Raw genomic sequence first — 16,918 nt, 5'->3', positions numbered from 1 at the left:
CCATTATGATTTTGTCACCAAATCTTGTTTTATATAATTTGTTTCAATATCATTATTTACAATCGTTACAATCTCTCACATAGTTGTTTTTGCTCATAAGAAAAATGTGATTTCTTTATAGTTTTATAACAAAAAAAAGTAAAGGAATATGTACTTTTTGCATTTTAAAAGGTTATAAATCCTTAGATATACTGTTTGAGCCTTTGAGGTACTGTGAAGACATAATATCAATGATTTGACCAATTTCATTTTGGGTGAATTGCAAGAAAATATCCAAAGGGTAATTATATATTTATTGAAAAATCTAAATAAACGTACATTAGTTATTTTGAAAAAAGTTCCAAAATATCTTAAAAAGTTAACAGGAAAGAGGAACACCATTGATTTACTGCTAAAGTGAAATTTGTTTTATTCAATTCGAGTGGTTGTTGGTGTGATCATTTAGCGGTAGCCCCCAGTAAACAGTGAGATTAAAAAGTTTTCAAAAGCAAAAACAAACAAATAAAAGTTAGTCAAAAAGTTTTCGTTTATATAGACAAAGGTTAGTGGCTTAGTATACAATATACAAGGGATAATTTACAATTTCTAAACTAAACAAACAAGGAACAAAGTGTACACAAAATTTAATAATCAAATCCGGTAAAGATTAGATTAGACGAGAAAGTCAACAAATAAAAGGTTTTAATAAAGTACGTTGATAATAAGGGGTTGATAACTTGATATATCAACAAAGTAAATTAATCACAAGACATAAAATGTTGCTTCAGACTCAAGTCACATGCACTGGAGGAGCCTAGGGGTTATTTTTAAACATACAGTATAATCGTCGCTAGCATTAAATGATCACATAGCTGAAGATAAAGCATGCGACCGATGGTGAAGTGTTCCTCCGAGGAAGGAAGATACCAGTGAGCAGAGAGTTTAGGGTACCTCTTTAGATAAGGATCCTTGAAGTCCACGTAATATAATCCATAGCTCATGTATACCCACCAAATACCTCATACAAATCCATCAAGGACCACTGAAAATACCCTCTTACGTTCGCTCCTTTCCTGCTTTTTGGGATATATTGAACCTTTAAGAGTCTTTTAACACATTCTTGGAAAACTTTTGGTGCTACTCACTACGGTAGAAGTTACCTGATTGAATGAAGTACTGCTTCAATGTGTGAGCTCACATACTTTATTCTCGTCGTGTCCTCAAGTGATGAGCTGTGAGGAGCCATCTGACCTGTAACGGGAAGAGAGAGAGCTAGAGACATGAACCAAGCTGAAACCTTAGAGAGAGTAAAGAGAAGAGAGAGATCACCATCTCTGCAATGTAGATAGGAGGGTTGCCGTAGTTTTCTTTTGATATACAACAGTACTTGTTGCAGCTCCATGGTGTATTTGCATACTGAATGAAAGCAAACATTAGTCTCTCTCTGTCTTTTAAGTGATCGGTACTTAATTATGAATATATTACAAACCTCATTACTGAACGATGTGTTTCCCAACCACTGCAAGTAAAATAAGAGCAGCCAGTGAGCTACATCATTAGATTTAATCTTCCGCAGTATCATATAACTTACAGGTCAGTGACACAGCCATGTCTGTGTTGAAATCATGGAGATTTTGTTTCGGAGAGGAAGAGTTATCCTTAACGTAAAGTGCCATGTAATTTATCACTCCTACAAAGTCGATAGCGCCCTTAACTGTTCAGACTCATCCTCTGTAAAAGCAGGTAATCTAGACCCAACACTGGTCTTCATCGTCTCAGGATAATCACCAAACACCAGCGGATGCAAGACCCTTACCCAAAAAAAAAAAAAAAAACTCAGTGATCAAAATATAGTAGATGCTTTAACATTTTATTCTTTTTAATTTGTTTTTTGAATATTGGAGGTTCGAAGTGGAAAGCCCAAATCACTACCCGAAACCACAATATCATATAATATTAGTTTTTTTTCCTAGCGGTCATTTGATTGTTTAAGACTCACCAACCAATAAAGAAGTCATTCAATCTAACTGTTGCTTGCTTATCCTCTGTCGAGTTAGTTAAGGGGTAGCACCGTATGTGTATATGCTAATACCTACCGTCCCCTGCTGCATATGCTGTGTAATTAAGTGGAGATACTTTGTTAGATAAAGACAGTAGTAGTGCACATATATGGAGGACACATAAAAGAAGAGGAAGAGAGAACCTGGTACTGTTTCTTGTATAAGTTTGTGGCAGAAGCATGTGCGAGCAACATATTGTGAACAGCAATGTAAGGCTCAATAGAAGAGTTTCCTTTAGAACAGTTAAGACCAAAGGAAGGAGAGCATCGACCAGGAGGTGTTACTCCCTGGTCATACCCTCCAAGTGCAAACACGTTGGGGTTCATTTATTGGTAGTCCAATGCAACACTCTATCTCCAAACTCCTTGAAGCAAGTATCTGCATAAAGCTTGAAGTCTCTCCTACAAGAGATTGATATATAATCAAAATCAGGAAAGGAGGTGAAAAAGGAGAATTAATTCAAAAAAAAACATACACGATTTCTCGGCTAAGCCAACCTCCATACTCATCTTCTAGGACCTGTGGAAGATCAAGTGGTGCAACGTAGCGTGTGGCTGGATTCCTGCTTCAGTTATAAAAAAATAATATATATATATATATTTAGTCTTGTAGCTACTAATAAACAGGATTGGTATACAAAGTTATAACCATGAGTGATCAATTCATCAATAAGATTGTTGTTAATACTGCAGCCCCTTAGGATTAACAGGTCCTCTCCCACCTGAAATAGAATCCAAAAATGGATTAGAAAATACTTCATATAATCGAATGCTTGAACATTGGTTTCTTACTTGTAAAAGCCTTGACCAGGATATGGAAAATCTGTAAGCATCCAAACCAATGTCTACCATGAGCTTCACATCTTCCTGCAAAACAAATTTGGTTTGGTCAGCGGTTAGTGAGATCAAATCTTTCACCGTAATATAGAGAAGGGGGAGCTTGTATTATAATAGATGGAGAAGGGGACCTTGTATTTGTGATTTGGTCACATGCAACATCCCCTGTTGCATCGCCAGAGTGTCCTGCAAATGAAACGAAACTCGAGCTTATGAGTACATCTTTTGTAAAGTTCTGTAGAGAGCCATCAAGCGAAGGGAATAGTAGATAATCAAAAAACCTGCATGAGCAAAAACATCCAAATGCTACTAGTTCTCCCGTCTTCCTCAGCAGCTCCTTCTACCTGTTTTTTTACATCATGGAGACTATATATTAAAAACACTGTTTATCTTATAGTTTGTGATCTTTCATTGCAACATGAAAGGTGAAAATGTAAATGTTTACAAAATTCAGGAAAAAAAGGTTGAAGAAGAACCTGATAAGCTGAATGTGCCAGAACCAAAGACAAAGTCTGTAGGGAAGTCATTTCTGCTGTAACCTTCTTCTTCGAGGGATGAGACTTGGGTAAATGCCAAAATCAGAAAGACAAAGAGCATGATGAGACTATTATTGTTCAATAGCTTCATCTCTGTGGTCTCGTTGCTGCAGTGTACAGATAAACCTGGCAGAAACTTTGGTAAGCAAAGGACAGATAGATATACACACATGTGATTTTCTTTTTTAATTTTTGGTCCGGTGGAAAGTTGCAACCGGTGGAAAAAGTTAGGTTGCAACACTCCATTTCATTGTTTGTTTCTTCCACAGTCGGTCAATTTCAACTGACAAGTTTAATGAATAAAAAAGATCAGACAAACAAGATGTGGCTTTCAAAAGTCCTATTTGTTTACTTACTTTCTTATGGATACACGTGTGAATGAATGAACATGTGGCTTGTTATGAAGAAGTACCACGCTCAAAATTTATCCTATCCTACGCCTCCGACTAGTCAACAAATTGAATCTAAACGAAACATTTTTTCAAATATCAGTTTTTAATCAAGTATGAGTCAGCCGCCTTAGCAATTACATGAACATTGGATAAAACAAAAGCAGTCGTCAGATTAAGAGTGGATTGGAAAAGGATGATGTAATAACAACCAGGTCTTGAAACACAAATAATGGCAAGATTTTCTAAATTGGCCCAAGCCCAATGGATGATGGCAATCTGGAATCTGTGGTTCTCGTGAGACATCAGTGAATTTTGCTACAGACCACAGATTCCAGATGCCATCATCCATTGGACTTGGGCCAATTTAGTTATACTGAGATCCCCGTACAATATGTGATCCAAATGTCTACACTGTTTAACAGTAACGAAATTAACGGATACTCCAAAAAAAAAAAATAAGCAAGTCAAGGAAAGCAAAGTCTCGATTCCAATGCTTTCTCATACCTCTTGAGTACAGAGTAAAACACTTTTTGTGTTTAACCCAAGATATTCCATCCAGATATTAATTCCCATTTTCTAGTCGAGGATTGTAAGTATTTCCATATCTATACAACAGAACCATTTTCTTCTCTAGATTTCTGTAAACATAATTTGCAAAGATTAGAAACAGCATGTGAATTACCAAACTGATTATTACTTGCAATTTTAATTTAATTATTATTATTATTATTATTAGTTCCTAAAGATTAGGTAGATTAGTAGATAACTACCATTCATTGTACCTAACATCTTACTAATGACCATTGGGACTCTCCTAACACTTGAAAGACTTGTGGGTAACAACCATATTCATTCTTGATACTATATAATCTAAGTACGTACAACATATATGTTGCAATAACCAAGCTCAAAACCAAAATGGTTAGATTAAACCTGGCCCTACCTTCTCCTCATCAGTGTCCTCCTCATCGCGACAAAGGCCACCGCATAATGAGCCTCAGCCTCCTCCTCCTCCTCCTCCACCTATCTACCTGCACCCACCGCCACCAAGACCACCGCACCCAGAGCCTCGCCCTCCTCCTCCACCGCCTCCTCCAGGACCTCCACCGCCCGGACCCGGAGCTACTTGTTTTCAAGACCTTCACATCCCACCTGGACCACCATATTGATACCCATGCGTGGATGACTTGTTCGTCTAGTTAAGTATGCGTGTAGAAAATAATTAAGCTCCTATTGTTGGTTTATGGGAGACGTACGTACGTACGTGGTCTTTAGAGTCAGTTGTCGCAATAAGCTCCTAGTCAAGAGACGTTTGTTTCAAGTTTTACAAGTCCTCCGAAGAAAGTAGGAGGCAGTTTGTTTTATGTTAAAAAGGCTAATTTAAAAATCAATAAGAAGAATAAGCTATCTATGCTTTTGGTTCTCATCGTCTCATCTCATTCTTAGTTTTGTTACAACATCTTTGACCTAAATAAACACGTAAATGACATTTAGTTTTTTTTTTGTTTGTTTCTACTACAGTCGGTCACTCGGTCGTCTATTTCGTTTGATGATGAAGATCAGACAAGATGTGCTTTCAAAAGTCCTAGAAGTTTCTTTACTTCCTTATGGACACACATGAGGCTTGTTTTGCAGAAACACCAAACACTCAAAGGTGAGAGCGGATTAGAGAATGATGATATAAACAAAGCCACGTCTTGAAGTAAAGAGTTAAAAGATTTATCAACCAAGAAAATAATTTAAAAAAAAAACAATGTAAAACAGAACACACTGTAATAGAATACAAAAAGAGGTGGATCTTGTTACACTCACAGGCGGTAGAGAGATCTTGATCTTGAACGAGATCTGCAATATTCAAGAAAACAACCAAATTTCAAGAATCCAAACATGTTCTGTTTACTACTTCCATCACAAAGAGACCAAGCTGCAACAACAACAACAACAAAAAAAACTTGAACCAAATCTATACTCCAACTTAGCTAAAACAGAGGACAAAGATTTTCTAAACCGTGTGGGGTCATTCGTTAATCAACTTCTGTAGCAAAATTCGGGATTCACTGATGTCACACGAGAACACAGATTCCATATTTCCATCATTCATAGGGCCGATTTTGTTTTAGCTTTAGTAAACCAAAAGAATTAACCCAGATATTAATCGAACAAGTGGGCCTAAAGCCCATTGGGTCTTAACTGTTAAAAATCTCTCCACTAAAATCGAAAACCCTAGGGAACGCCGTTTATATTTAGTCTCTTAACCTTTTCACCCCCCCAATTGTTAGCCAGAGTTAGAATTTGTGTAGAGATGGCTCGAGGAGTGGCGGTGAAGTCGAGTGCGAAGAAGAAGGGAGTGGCTTTCGTGATTGACTGCTCCAAGCCAGTGGATGACAAGATCATGGAGATCGCCACCCTCGAGAAGTTTCTTCAGGAACGAATCAAGGTCGGAGGCAAACCCGGAGCTCTCGGCGACGCCGTTTCCATCACAACCTCCAAGGGAAAGATCACCGTCACCGCCGATTCCAACTTCTCCAAACGGTACATTTACGAATTTGAGCTTTTGCTTCATAAACCCTAATTTATTCTTGAGTTTCAAGTATCAGAAGACTGTTGGTTTTGTACATTAGTAATACCATAAAACCCTAACGTGTCCTTAAAGCATTCATTTCTCTATTGCGTGCATCCAAAGAAAGTTGGAGACTACTTTGTATCCACTTAAAAGATTGTTAGTTTTGTACAATGTCAGTCACATTAGTAATACCATAAACCCTAACTTGGCCTTGAAGCATTATTCATTTCTCTATGGCGTGCGTCCTAAGAAAGTTGAAGGCTCTACTTAATATAATTGAAGCTATTTTGTATCCACTTATATGTGTGTTATGGATTTAAAAAAATCAGGTACTTGAAGTATCTGACGAAGAAGTATTTGAAGAAGTACAATGTCCGTGATTGGCTCCGCGTGATTGCGTCGAACAAAGACAGAAACTTGTATGAGCTAAGGTACTTCAACATCGAAGACGATGCAGCTGGTGAGGAGGAAGATTAAGATACACTCTCTTCATTTTTTTTTTCATACATTTGTTAGAGATTTTGTGGTGTTATTTTGAATTTATGGGTGACTTAAGTTTCATTTTACACCTCTGATACAAAAGAACATTTGATAACCACTCGTTTGGAACCGGATATTTTTCTTAGCACGGGTTGGTCCGACGAAAGTTTTGATTTGACATCTCTAAAATATCCTGAAATATTAATAAATAATTATCTTAACAAACATACATTAACGATATACACAAATTAAATTTCGATATATCATCTTTTTTTTAAATATGCGTTTTTTCTTTTACTTTAGATTTTGAGATTTTAGTTTTGGCGTATTATAACAAAAAGCCGTTTTTTCAACCAGACATAGCAGAACCGTTTTAAACATATTAATAGTGAACTTATGCCTACAGCTTATTGTTAATCAATCGGATAATTACAATTTTAAAACCCTAGTAACTGTATATTAAAGAAACAGAAAATAACAAAAGGGTGAAAAGCCTAGATTGACGCAGCCATTCATCTCTCCTTTCCTCTATATAAACCCTCCTCTTTCTCTTCCTTTCTCCTCATCCCACAAAGCAATTTGCAACTCAAGCAAAGAGAGACAGATCGAGAGAGAAGAGAAAGAGAGGTGATCAAGTTTCTTCTGCTAAGATCAAGTTTCTCACCTCACAATGGCTCGCTCTCTCTCTATCGCTAAAACCCTCTCCGTCATCGTCGCCCGAGACTTCTCCAACGCCATCTTCAGGTAACAGTCTTACGTCTTTGCAAAACGTACGTTTATGGTTCTTTTTCGTCAGTGAAACTAAATGGTGACGTTTTTTTGTCTACGTTATAGACGAGGGTTCGCCGTCGCAGCTGACACGGCGTTGCATGGGAGCGTTGCGAGCGGTGGAACAACCGCTTCTGCCTCGGTGATGAAGAAGAATGTTGGGGAAGAGTCAAGCGAGAAGGCTCCATGGATCCCTGACCCTAAAACCGGTTACTACAGACCCGCTACCGTTTCTCAGGAGATTGATCCGGCGGAGCTACGAGCTGTTCTCTTGAACAACAAGCAATAATTCCTTTCCGAAAAATAAGATAATTATGTTGATGTTGTGGTTATTGCCATGTTTTATGGGAGAGAGAATCAGAAAAACGGGTCATGATCCTTTGCGCGGTGAACCCCTCTATCATCTTATTTTGTTGAGAGTTTTGTAGTGATCGTTTTGATCCAATCCTAATAAGTTATAAATCGTCCCTATTTATGAAGTTTTTTTTACTATGCTAAAAACGTTATATGAAGTTATCTAACAGAGTTAGAAACTAACTTGTCTGAAAACCTCCTTTTTTGTCTGAAAACCTCCACTCAATGACTTATTTTTCATTGAAAATGAATGAATAGCAGAAAACGGATTTAAAAAAAACTCTCTAACAATCATGTGGTTGTTATAACAAATTGGAAAATCACAAACGTGATAAGATCGTTTTTACTAATGGTCTTAGTCCTTAGAGATGATGACGAAATATATATGGTTAGCTTAGTTTTCGTAAGATCTCTAAGAATATGGCTAGCACGATTTCTTGAAGCCCAAGATTTAACTACTCAAAAAATATTTTGTGTGTTTCTTTGTTGCAACAACAAAGATTTGGGTTATTCTCTTCGTATCAGGCCACCACCATCTTGTTGTTATTAAAACCAAATAGAATAATATCCAAAAATGTCATATTTTAGATATTTTAACATTAACAAATTCAGAGTGATAAGAGGATTCAACCACCTGGCAAGTCATGTCAGCAGTAGGAGAAATGGTGATCATAGGAATAATAAGTGAACTTAATGCAATTGACAATAAGAAGACGAGAAAAGCTCTAACTTGTGAGCCTCGTATAATTACTTTCGAGCATGAAAAAGACCACATAACTTACGTGTTTATGGTTGAGAGGTAGTGGCCCAAACTAAATCCCAAAGGCCAATTTGCGAAAGAGAAAAAAAAACGACGCAAGGACAGTTTGTAACCTCGCAATCGCAAACCAAGTGGCGTTTCTTTGGCTAACAAAAAAAAAAAATATCAGGTTGTTTTTCCATCACAATCCAGATTTTTTTTTTTTTTCAGTTATACGAGAAGGATAAATGTATAGCAATTTCAAAAGTCGGTAGAATCATCATCAATACTAATTAATACATGGAGGAACAGATTGGTCTGGTAAAACCAGAACTTTTTAGAAGGGAAAAAATGGCTACCGGTTTTGTGCATATGGGTCAAAGTCAAACCGTTAATCAAAACTGTAAACGGGTTCTCAACCCGAATAAAGACCCAAGTTCAACTGAATATCCACTATATCTTGATGAAATATCATGCCACGAATCAGAAATTAGAGAAAAGACTATATATCTCAGCTTCATCTTCAAGTTACTGTTTCCAGATTCCTGGTATCTCTGACGGAGGAAGATGCGATCATGTAATTGGTAAAGAATCTTGAACCGTTCATTACTCGAGCTCATGAATGTGCATATCATAAACCAACACAGGTCAACAACCCACTGTTCCTTATTAAAAAAAAAAAAACTCAATTTGATTCAATCTTAAACCAGAGAAACTCTCTATCAAACTGAAGCCTAACATACCAAAGGTCTATACTTGCAGTCCATCCTAAACATCTACACCCGATCTACATACACTAAAGAAGCTCATAATAAATAAACAAAAAAAAAAGTAAAGGATCTAACATTGATCAACCAGGAAAAAAAAATCAAATTTCCCAATGTATCCATCGTTTTATTGCTTGGAAGTATATACATTGGTTGATTAATCCAACGATCTTAAGAACAGATACAAAGCAAAGCAATTTATTGAAACAAAGAACCATAATGATTGGATAAAGAACAAAAGCCCCCCAAAGAGTTTCAAGTTCTGTAAGAAAAGTCCCCTATTTAATTACAACTAGATTTTAACCCGCGCTTTAAAAGCGCTGATATATTTTTTATATAAAATTTGATTGAATTTATAAATAAAAATAAAACTTTTAAAATTTTCTATTTGTGTTTCAAAAACGTTGTTCTATTATGAAATTTGATTTTCAAACAGTGTTTTCATATCCGATCCAGAGCTATGATTGAACCGATAGATCCAGTAACATGTGTATAATCTGGTTCATTTTAATAAAAAGAATTGAATTTAAAAATCTTAGAAAATCCAGTAAAAATTCAAAAAAAACTCTATTAACCTATGATCCGATATCAGATGATCCGTTAAAAACAATATTTTTGAAATTACTATTAGATAAATCATAGTTTTTAATATTATATAGAATTGAAAAGTTTAATTCTTTAAACTTTAATGAAATTTGTATTATGTCATTTGAAGAAAATGAGACAATGGTAATAGGAAAAAAATTTAATTGATAAAACATTTTTTTGGTTACTAATAAGTTATGATAAGTTTGCATTTTTATTTATTTTTAGATATAAAAATTATTTTTAAGATAAGTTTTTTAAAAAATTGAACACTCAAAATTGGCATATCATTATTATGTACAAAAATGACATAGTAATAATATTGTTTTAATTTTTATTTTTACCTATTTATTGTTCTAACATATGTGTTTCTATGAAATTTATATCATGTATTTTTATGATTTTGTTTAACAGTTGTTTTTATATGTTTTGGATAACCAATATCTATAGAAAGTGATAAATTTGTTTAATAGGTGTTTTATATGGTTTTATTGTTGCAAAAGAAAAAAAATGATGGAAAAAACTTTTATTGACAGTTGTTTAAATATTGTTTGAATAAATCGAAAAATATTGTTTGAATATAATTTGTTAACGTGATGATTGATTTACGAAACTGCTACTATTTTATTTGTCACATACTCTTCTCTTTTCGACGAAATTTTTTTTACCAACAGTCGTTTAAATATTGCTTAGATACCATTGGTTAGAACAAATAGTGACTTAAATGGAATTGTATTAAATACTCCTTAAATGTAGTTGGTTAGGAAAATAAATGATTCTGATTAGATTAGTTGTAATTAATGGTGGCGTTCTTTTTTTAAAATAAAGGCAATGGCATTCCTTGGTAAATAATTCTAAAAAGTATGGACAGAATCCTAATAGGGATTCTGTTTTAATAGTATAGATATAGTTAGTTCTGAAGATAGTGTTTGACTCTTGCTTCCAAATATAATTTTAAAAATTTGTGTTAGAAATCAATGGCAACACAAGAACCATTTGAGCTTTCTCAGTTCTCGTAGACACAATTGCATGTCTCATTAATTTCCTGTTAGCCTCTAGTGTTTGAAGCATCGTGTAGAGTTTCAATATATCATTAACATCATGTCTCATTAATTTCCTGTTAGCCTCTAGCCTCAGACTCAGTGAACCCGTAACTCATCGTTCTATGCTTGTAAGCTTGAGCTTCACAAGTGAGAACCTGAATAGTCTGCTCCCTCTTATAAACCATATCTTCCAGAGCCAAAAGCTGATCCTGATCATGCTCCATCTTCTCCTTAGCACAACGCTTAACCCGTCTCAGTTCCATTTTAGTCTCAGTCTCGTCCCTCTGCAACCTCGGTATCATAGACATTACCTCGTTCGCAGCTGTGGAAGCAGCGTTCCGCTCTTCGTCAACCTCATCATATAACTCCTTAATCGTTTCCTGTTGAGAGCTAATGGTTTCACGTAGCAGATCACATACAATCTCGATAGAAAGTAGCAAACGCTAATTTATTTAGGTTATCATCTTCTTCCCTTTCGATACACAATCCAGAAACTGAAATTAGGGTTTCTTGATTTCAAAATTCAGTTAAAAAGAGTCGAAGTATATAATGTCACTATTTATTTTAGGGATATTATTAGGTAGAGGTATAAAAATACATGATTTTAAAGTTTATATGAGCATGCTTTTAAATTTGGTCACAACATATTTAATAGGTCCAAATTAAAACCATGCCATGGTAAAATTCAAATAGGACTCTATTTTAATAGAGTAGATTGAAGAAGGAAGCACCTTTCAAACCGAAGAGACAAAAGGGTTTCTTCCCGAATCATCCGATTCCGATTTCAACCCGTCGCAATCGAACCCGCATCCACACTGAGGCGACTCGTAAAACTCCTCGATCGCGAAGTTCGCCGACGTGATCCCGACGGAGAACTCGAGCTCGTCACCGTTCCTGATGACCTCCACGATGTTGAGCCACAAGAAGAGAACTTTCACCTTCACGCCGGTGAGCTTCGTGATCTTGTTCTCCGATATGTAGCCGGAGATCGTCGATTTGTAGTCCAGCTGGTAAGAAGAATCCTGGAGGGCGAAAGTACACGACTTGTCGAAATACGCGTGGAACTTCCCTGTGGACTCGTCCAGATCGTACGACACGACTCCTTTGGGGAGAATCCCGACGGGGAAGTTGTAGCTTTGGAGGAGAGAGTACGCCGTCGGCGAATCGGTATCTGTAGCGGCGGTGGTGAGCGGCGGAGCAACGCAGAAGAGGAGGAAGAGAAACGAGGCGGTTAAAATCGGAAACGGAGTCATGGGTCCGACGAAACCCAATCTGAATCTTTCAATCAGGATTTTAGTTTGAATATCGTTTTTTCCGACAGTTTCTAGGGAAGGAAGAGAAACAGAGGTTCTGAAGTGAAAGACGTGACAGAGTTTAAGAGCTGGCCCATGTGAAAATATCTAAACATGCCAGTAAACGACGCCGTCCTTACCAAACAACGGAACACATGTCACCGGAGACAACATGAGGTGTCCTTTTGGATTGTTAGGATAATTACCAAGGTGATTAACATGCGGTCATAAAGTTAAAAACAGACTGAAAAACAACAAAACAATCACTGACAAAAAAACATAACAATCATGTTTTTTTTTTTTTTTTTTTTTTTTCATAACAATCATGTTTTAATCTAAACATAACTGAGAATTCGTGTAATCAATGTTTTACAACAATAAAATGGCAGTATATGTTATTTAATACTCTTTCAGTTTCATTAAGATATATATTTATTTTTAGAAAAAATGTTTCAATAATATATACTTATATTTTATGATTTAATAATAATTAACTGTTATTTTCTAAAAAAATAATTAAATTTATTGAATTTTTATTGATTTAAATTATAAAATAGATAATCATCAAATTATGTATATATAGCTGAGAATTTAATAGTATAATCTAATAAAATATGTAAAAAGCTCGAAATTTTGCATCAGTTTGACATGGATAAAGTTTTAGTACTGCAATTTATTCATTCACCAATCCATAGCACCACAAACCACTCGAGTTTTAGTCTAATCTATTAGGTAAAGTGGTTATTTATTTATTTTATTCATAACAACTTGGAGGCCCATTAGCTTTAGAAGGAAAATTTGAGCTCACGACAATAAAACCCACAACCACACTGTGGGCTCCTGTCGAAATGATGCACCGAGAATTCTTCCGAAGCAGCACCAACTGAGAGTTCGAGTTCCTGGCCGTCACTAGTCACCTCCCCGATGCTGAGCCAGAAGTAAAGCAATTTGACGCTTACGCCCATCAGCCTACTGATCCGTCCGTTTTTTATGAAGCCAGAGACAATAGGTTGGTACTTGACCTTGTATCCCTCGATTGGGAACCGACACGTGTTGTTGAAATAGACTTTGAAAAAGCCAGTTTTGTGGTTTAGGTCGTAGTCAATGACACCTTCTGGTAGTATTCCTCGTGGTAACTTGTATTTTTGGACAACATCGTAAGCTGTTAGGTTTGTGCAGGAAACATACAAAGAAGTGGCAAAAAGAAAGAGTGACAGGAAGAATATGGACATTTTTTCTAATTAACGTCGTGTGCTCTCTTGGATTCTTGTCTCGTTTTGTCGTGTAAGTCGTGTTCTTCAATCTCTTTACAAGTTGGTTTTGGATGTCTATGTGCTTTATTTATAAGTAAAAAACATGGGAACTACTTAATAGATTGAGTGACGTTCTGATCGGTCCATGAAGAAATGCACGGTCGAGATTTGATGTTAAATGATTTATGTTTTAGCATTTATGCTACATTACAAGGCTCTACATTTCTTTGGCGTTGAGCTTTGTTTTCGGTTTGTTACAATTCCAACACAAAGAATACAGTTTCTTTCTTTAAATTAAGTAATTAAAAAACGAAATAACTAAGAGCAAGTAACAAAAATGTAGTATTATGAAATCAAACCGCTGATGTAAGGCACTCCGGTCTTCCAAATCCAATCATCTTCGAGAAATAAACCAGTGACTGTGAAATTAGCTGCATCAGTCGAATTAATCACGTGATAACCGGGCCATGTCACTCGGTTTGTAGTGTTTGAACCAGGTCCTATATTGTTATACTCAGCGTAGTATAACGTACTCAATGCGAAATCGCCGTTCCATTCTCTCCATCCAACCGGTTCGACAAAACCATCAATATACGATTCCATGATAACCGTCCGTGAATAATTCTTCCACGGTCGACCCAAATACGTTTCAACCGTATAGTTACTAAAAACAAGATCATCCGCTGGTTTAATCGTACAGTTTTGGATCGACGTACCAGTATTCTGGTTCGGATCAGACCGGCCTTGTGCGGTGATTGCGCTGAACTGGTTGGGCATCGGTTTTCTCGGATATAGATTGCAATTCTGAAACACAACAGCGGCGTTTCCAAATATAAAATCGACCGTTCCATAGACATCGCATTCTCTATAAAACTGTCTTAGAGAATGCGTGTAGAGCGTATCTTGGTAGGCCTCGAAACTACAACTATAGAAGATTGAGAAATCTGCACCACTCCGTAACGCAACCGCCTGGTGCTTCTCCGGTCCGGCCGTGTTCTGGAAAGTCATGTTCACCGCAACGAAGTTCGGTGCTGTCACAGCTGAAAAATTCGCGTGAAAAATATTGTTATCGATCGATCCAAAAATATTATGTATTCATCTCGCCACTAGATAAATAAAGAAAGTAAAAATGAATTATGAAATGGTTGTTAGTACACATTCAGTGTTATTAATGCAACTTGTCTCCTATTTCACCACTTTCAATTTTATCTTTTTTGACCTATAGTTGAAAATGCAATAATTAAAGGGAGCTGTCGACGTACTCGATGCATTAAATATTATGGGGGAACTACTTTGAGATCTCGAGACATTATTACTAATAACATGTGATGTCTGACGTACCAAAGGTGGCCGAGTTAAAAGTTGTCCAACCGTCGACGACGCTTCTGTTCCCCGTGACCACCGTCTGATTTATCCCGTCGCCGATCATCATCACGTACCTTTTGTTCTTCGCGATCGAAACGTATTCTTCGTATATCCCCGCCGTCACGTAAATCAAGAAGAACCCGCCGCTCCCGTCGGTGTTATTCGGAGCGGCCGCCACGGCCGCCGTGATGTTGGTGAAGTTCCCCGTTCCGTCTTGAATCACGGTGACGATATCGCTTATCAAAACCATGCTTCCGTCGTCTCCGTCACCGTTACTATCACCGTCGGCCAGTTTTCTCCTGCTGAGAGATTCGTAAACGGCTTTGGTTCGTTCCGTCATTTTTAACGGCAGGGCTCCGTTTCTGAACAGACGGAACGGTTTGGTGTGAGTGGACGTTCCGGATCTCGGGTGAGCCCAAGCAAACCCGGCTCGTTTCTTCTTTTTTGGGACCCATCCTTTAGTGAAGAGAGCGAGTGAGACGCTGAAGAGCTTCGTGTCGTTGACGAGAGGCAGAGCCACGCCGTTGCGCACCGTCCACGTGGCGGAGGACGAAGCGGCTGTGGTAAGTCCCTCGAGGCACGTCTGCTCGTTAGTTAACGCCGCGGAGAGAAGCGTCTGGACATCGTCGGCCTTTGGAAATGACAACGTTTTCAAGGATGCTGACGTGTCGTTGACGGTTTCAAACGACGTTAGGAGATAATCCATGGTTAGACCGGCTAGGAAACGGCAGTCTTGGAGAGCTCTAGTAACGGCGGGTGGAGATACATGAGCGTTGCGTTTTAGGTGTCTATCGACCGTGCGGATGAACTTACGTGATTGTGACAGCGATTTGCGGATTGAGAAACGGCCATATTGCTGAACGTTGCCTTGACTGTGTGGGAAAACTGTTTTGCAGTATTTTGGATCCGGCGTCGTTTTGCAGATGGTTGAAGACTTTGATAGGTTGTGGGAAACAACAAAGAGTGACTGAATAAAGCATAATAGTGTTATGAGAAAGAGCAATGGAGATCCCATCGTTACAGGGATTTTTTAAAGTTTTTTTATGTGAATAGAAAGCTTAGGTTAAGTGGTTTATATAGAGTGTCTTGGTGATGAACGAGGATGAGGTGGGTCCATTTTAAATACTACCATAAAGTTTAATGTTCTTGCTTTCATCTCAATCTTATGGTATAGCCAATGTATAATATAATACTGAAATGCGATTATATTCTAAGTCAACTCGTTCGGGAGTCTTAAAACGCGTCGGTTGTTTCAAGATTATATAATAATCATCGGATACTCTTGTCAGCAGATTCAGACTTGCTTAGTTTTTTTTTTTCTTTTATAAGAAAAGACTTGCTTCGCTGTTAATACAGACCATGTGTTCGTTCACAATATGAATCTTAATATATAATCTATTACATATATAAGCACAATAAAAATATACGACTTACATATTTATTTGTAGGAGTATGCATTTAGATGATTAATTTGTTTGGGGGATTTTGGTGTTACTGATAGTAAGTAGTTCGTACTCTCGTTTCCCCCGAGCAATGCGATTTCGAAGTCGCGGTTATGCGGTTCCGAATTGTTTTCATTTCTGCATACATGTATAAATCACTTACATATAGATTTTGTTTAATGTAGTACATCATAAATTCAATATTCAACGTCACTTTGATTAGAAACAACGTTACAAATCAGTGACGAGATGTTTGCATTGTTAACACATCCAGTCTTATGTAATTGTAATTTAGGTCTGCTTAATATATAATCGACCGATGCAAATGAAGCGATCCAGTTGTTCCTATATCTGTTAACGCCCTCAAAGAGTTAGTGATTCTAACCGTTGAGACTCGATCAGCTTCACTATAAGCCTCTGTAATTATGATTAGTCAGTTCTGGATAGATTACATAACCACCAAT

General features: G+C 37.0%; 5 protein-coding genes and 2 pseudogenes across 5 annotated transcripts; 2 read left to right on the top strand and 5 right to left on the bottom strand.

The window, feature by feature from the left end:
* Positions 1-223, bottom strand: part of LOC130495060 (beta-glucosidase 11-like) — a 2,796-nt pseudogene extending 2,573 nt beyond the window's left edge.
* Positions 224-643: 420 nt separating this feature from the next.
* Positions 644-3,524, bottom strand: LOC130496498 (beta-glucosidase 11-like; annotated as a pseudogene).
* Positions 3,525-6,065: 2,541 nt separating this feature from the next.
* On the top strand, positions 6,066-7,075 carry LOC130508766 (60S ribosomal protein L22-3-like). The gene is made up of 2 exons (XM_057004500.1): positions 6,066-6,335; positions 6,696-7,075. Exons 1-2 carry the CDS (start codon positions 6,106-6,108, stop codon positions 6,841-6,843), a joined length of 378 nt encoding a protein of 125 aa, XP_056860480.1. The 5' UTR covers positions 6,066-6,105; the 3' UTR covers positions 6,844-7,075.
* A 315-nt stretch (positions 7,076-7,390) lies between these two features.
* On the top strand, positions 7,391-8,083 carry LOC130509003 (late embryogenis abundant protein 2). Its single transcript, XM_057004527.1, has 2 exons — positions 7,391-7,590; positions 7,681-8,083. The coding sequence occupies exons 1-2, from the start codon at positions 7,517-7,519 to the stop codon at positions 7,901-7,903; spliced, it is 297 nt and encodes a 98-aa protein (XP_056860507.1). The 5' UTR covers positions 7,391-7,516; the 3' UTR covers positions 7,904-8,083.
* Positions 8,084-9,350: 1,267 nt separating this feature from the next.
* On the bottom strand, positions 9,351-12,482 carry LOC108841864 (uncharacterized). Its single transcript, XM_057003208.1, has 2 exons — positions 11,834-12,482; positions 9,351-9,366 (listed from the first exon to the last, which is right to left on the bottom strand). The coding sequence occupies exon 1, from the start codon at positions 12,353-12,355 to the stop codon at positions 11,837-11,839; it is 519 nt and encodes a 172-aa protein (XP_056859188.1). The 5' UTR covers positions 12,356-12,482; the 3' UTR covers positions 9,351-9,366; positions 11,834-11,836.
* Positions 12,483-13,043: 561 nt separating this feature from the next.
* Positions 13,044-13,724, bottom strand: LOC108855116 (uncharacterized). Its single transcript, XM_018628844.2, has one exon. It carries the CDS (start codon positions 13,624-13,626, stop codon positions 13,180-13,182), a length of 447 nt encoding a protein of 148 aa, XP_018484346.1. The 5' UTR covers positions 13,627-13,724; the 3' UTR covers positions 13,044-13,179.
* Positions 13,044-16,220, bottom strand: LOC108862850 (probable pectinesterase/pectinesterase inhibitor 7). Its single transcript, XM_018637112.2, has 2 exons — positions 14,989-16,220; positions 13,044-14,687 (listed from the first exon to the last, which is right to left on the bottom strand). The coding sequence occupies exons 1-2, from the start codon at positions 16,025-16,027 to the stop codon at positions 13,993-13,995; spliced, it is 1,734 nt and encodes a 577-aa protein (XP_018492614.1). The 5' UTR covers positions 16,028-16,220; the 3' UTR covers positions 13,044-13,992.
* Positions 16,221-16,918: the final 698 nt, after the last annotated feature.

This window comes from Raphanus sativus, chromosome 1 (assembly GCF_000801105.2).
Source record: "Raphanus sativus cultivar WK10039 chromosome 1, ASM80110v3, whole genome shotgun sequence".
Classification (NCBI taxonomy): Eukaryota; Viridiplantae; Streptophyta; class Magnoliopsida; order Brassicales; family Brassicaceae; genus Raphanus; species Raphanus sativus.
The sequence above is the reverse complement of the archived record's forward strand: the minus strand, read 5'-3'. Positions and strand labels throughout refer to the sequence as shown.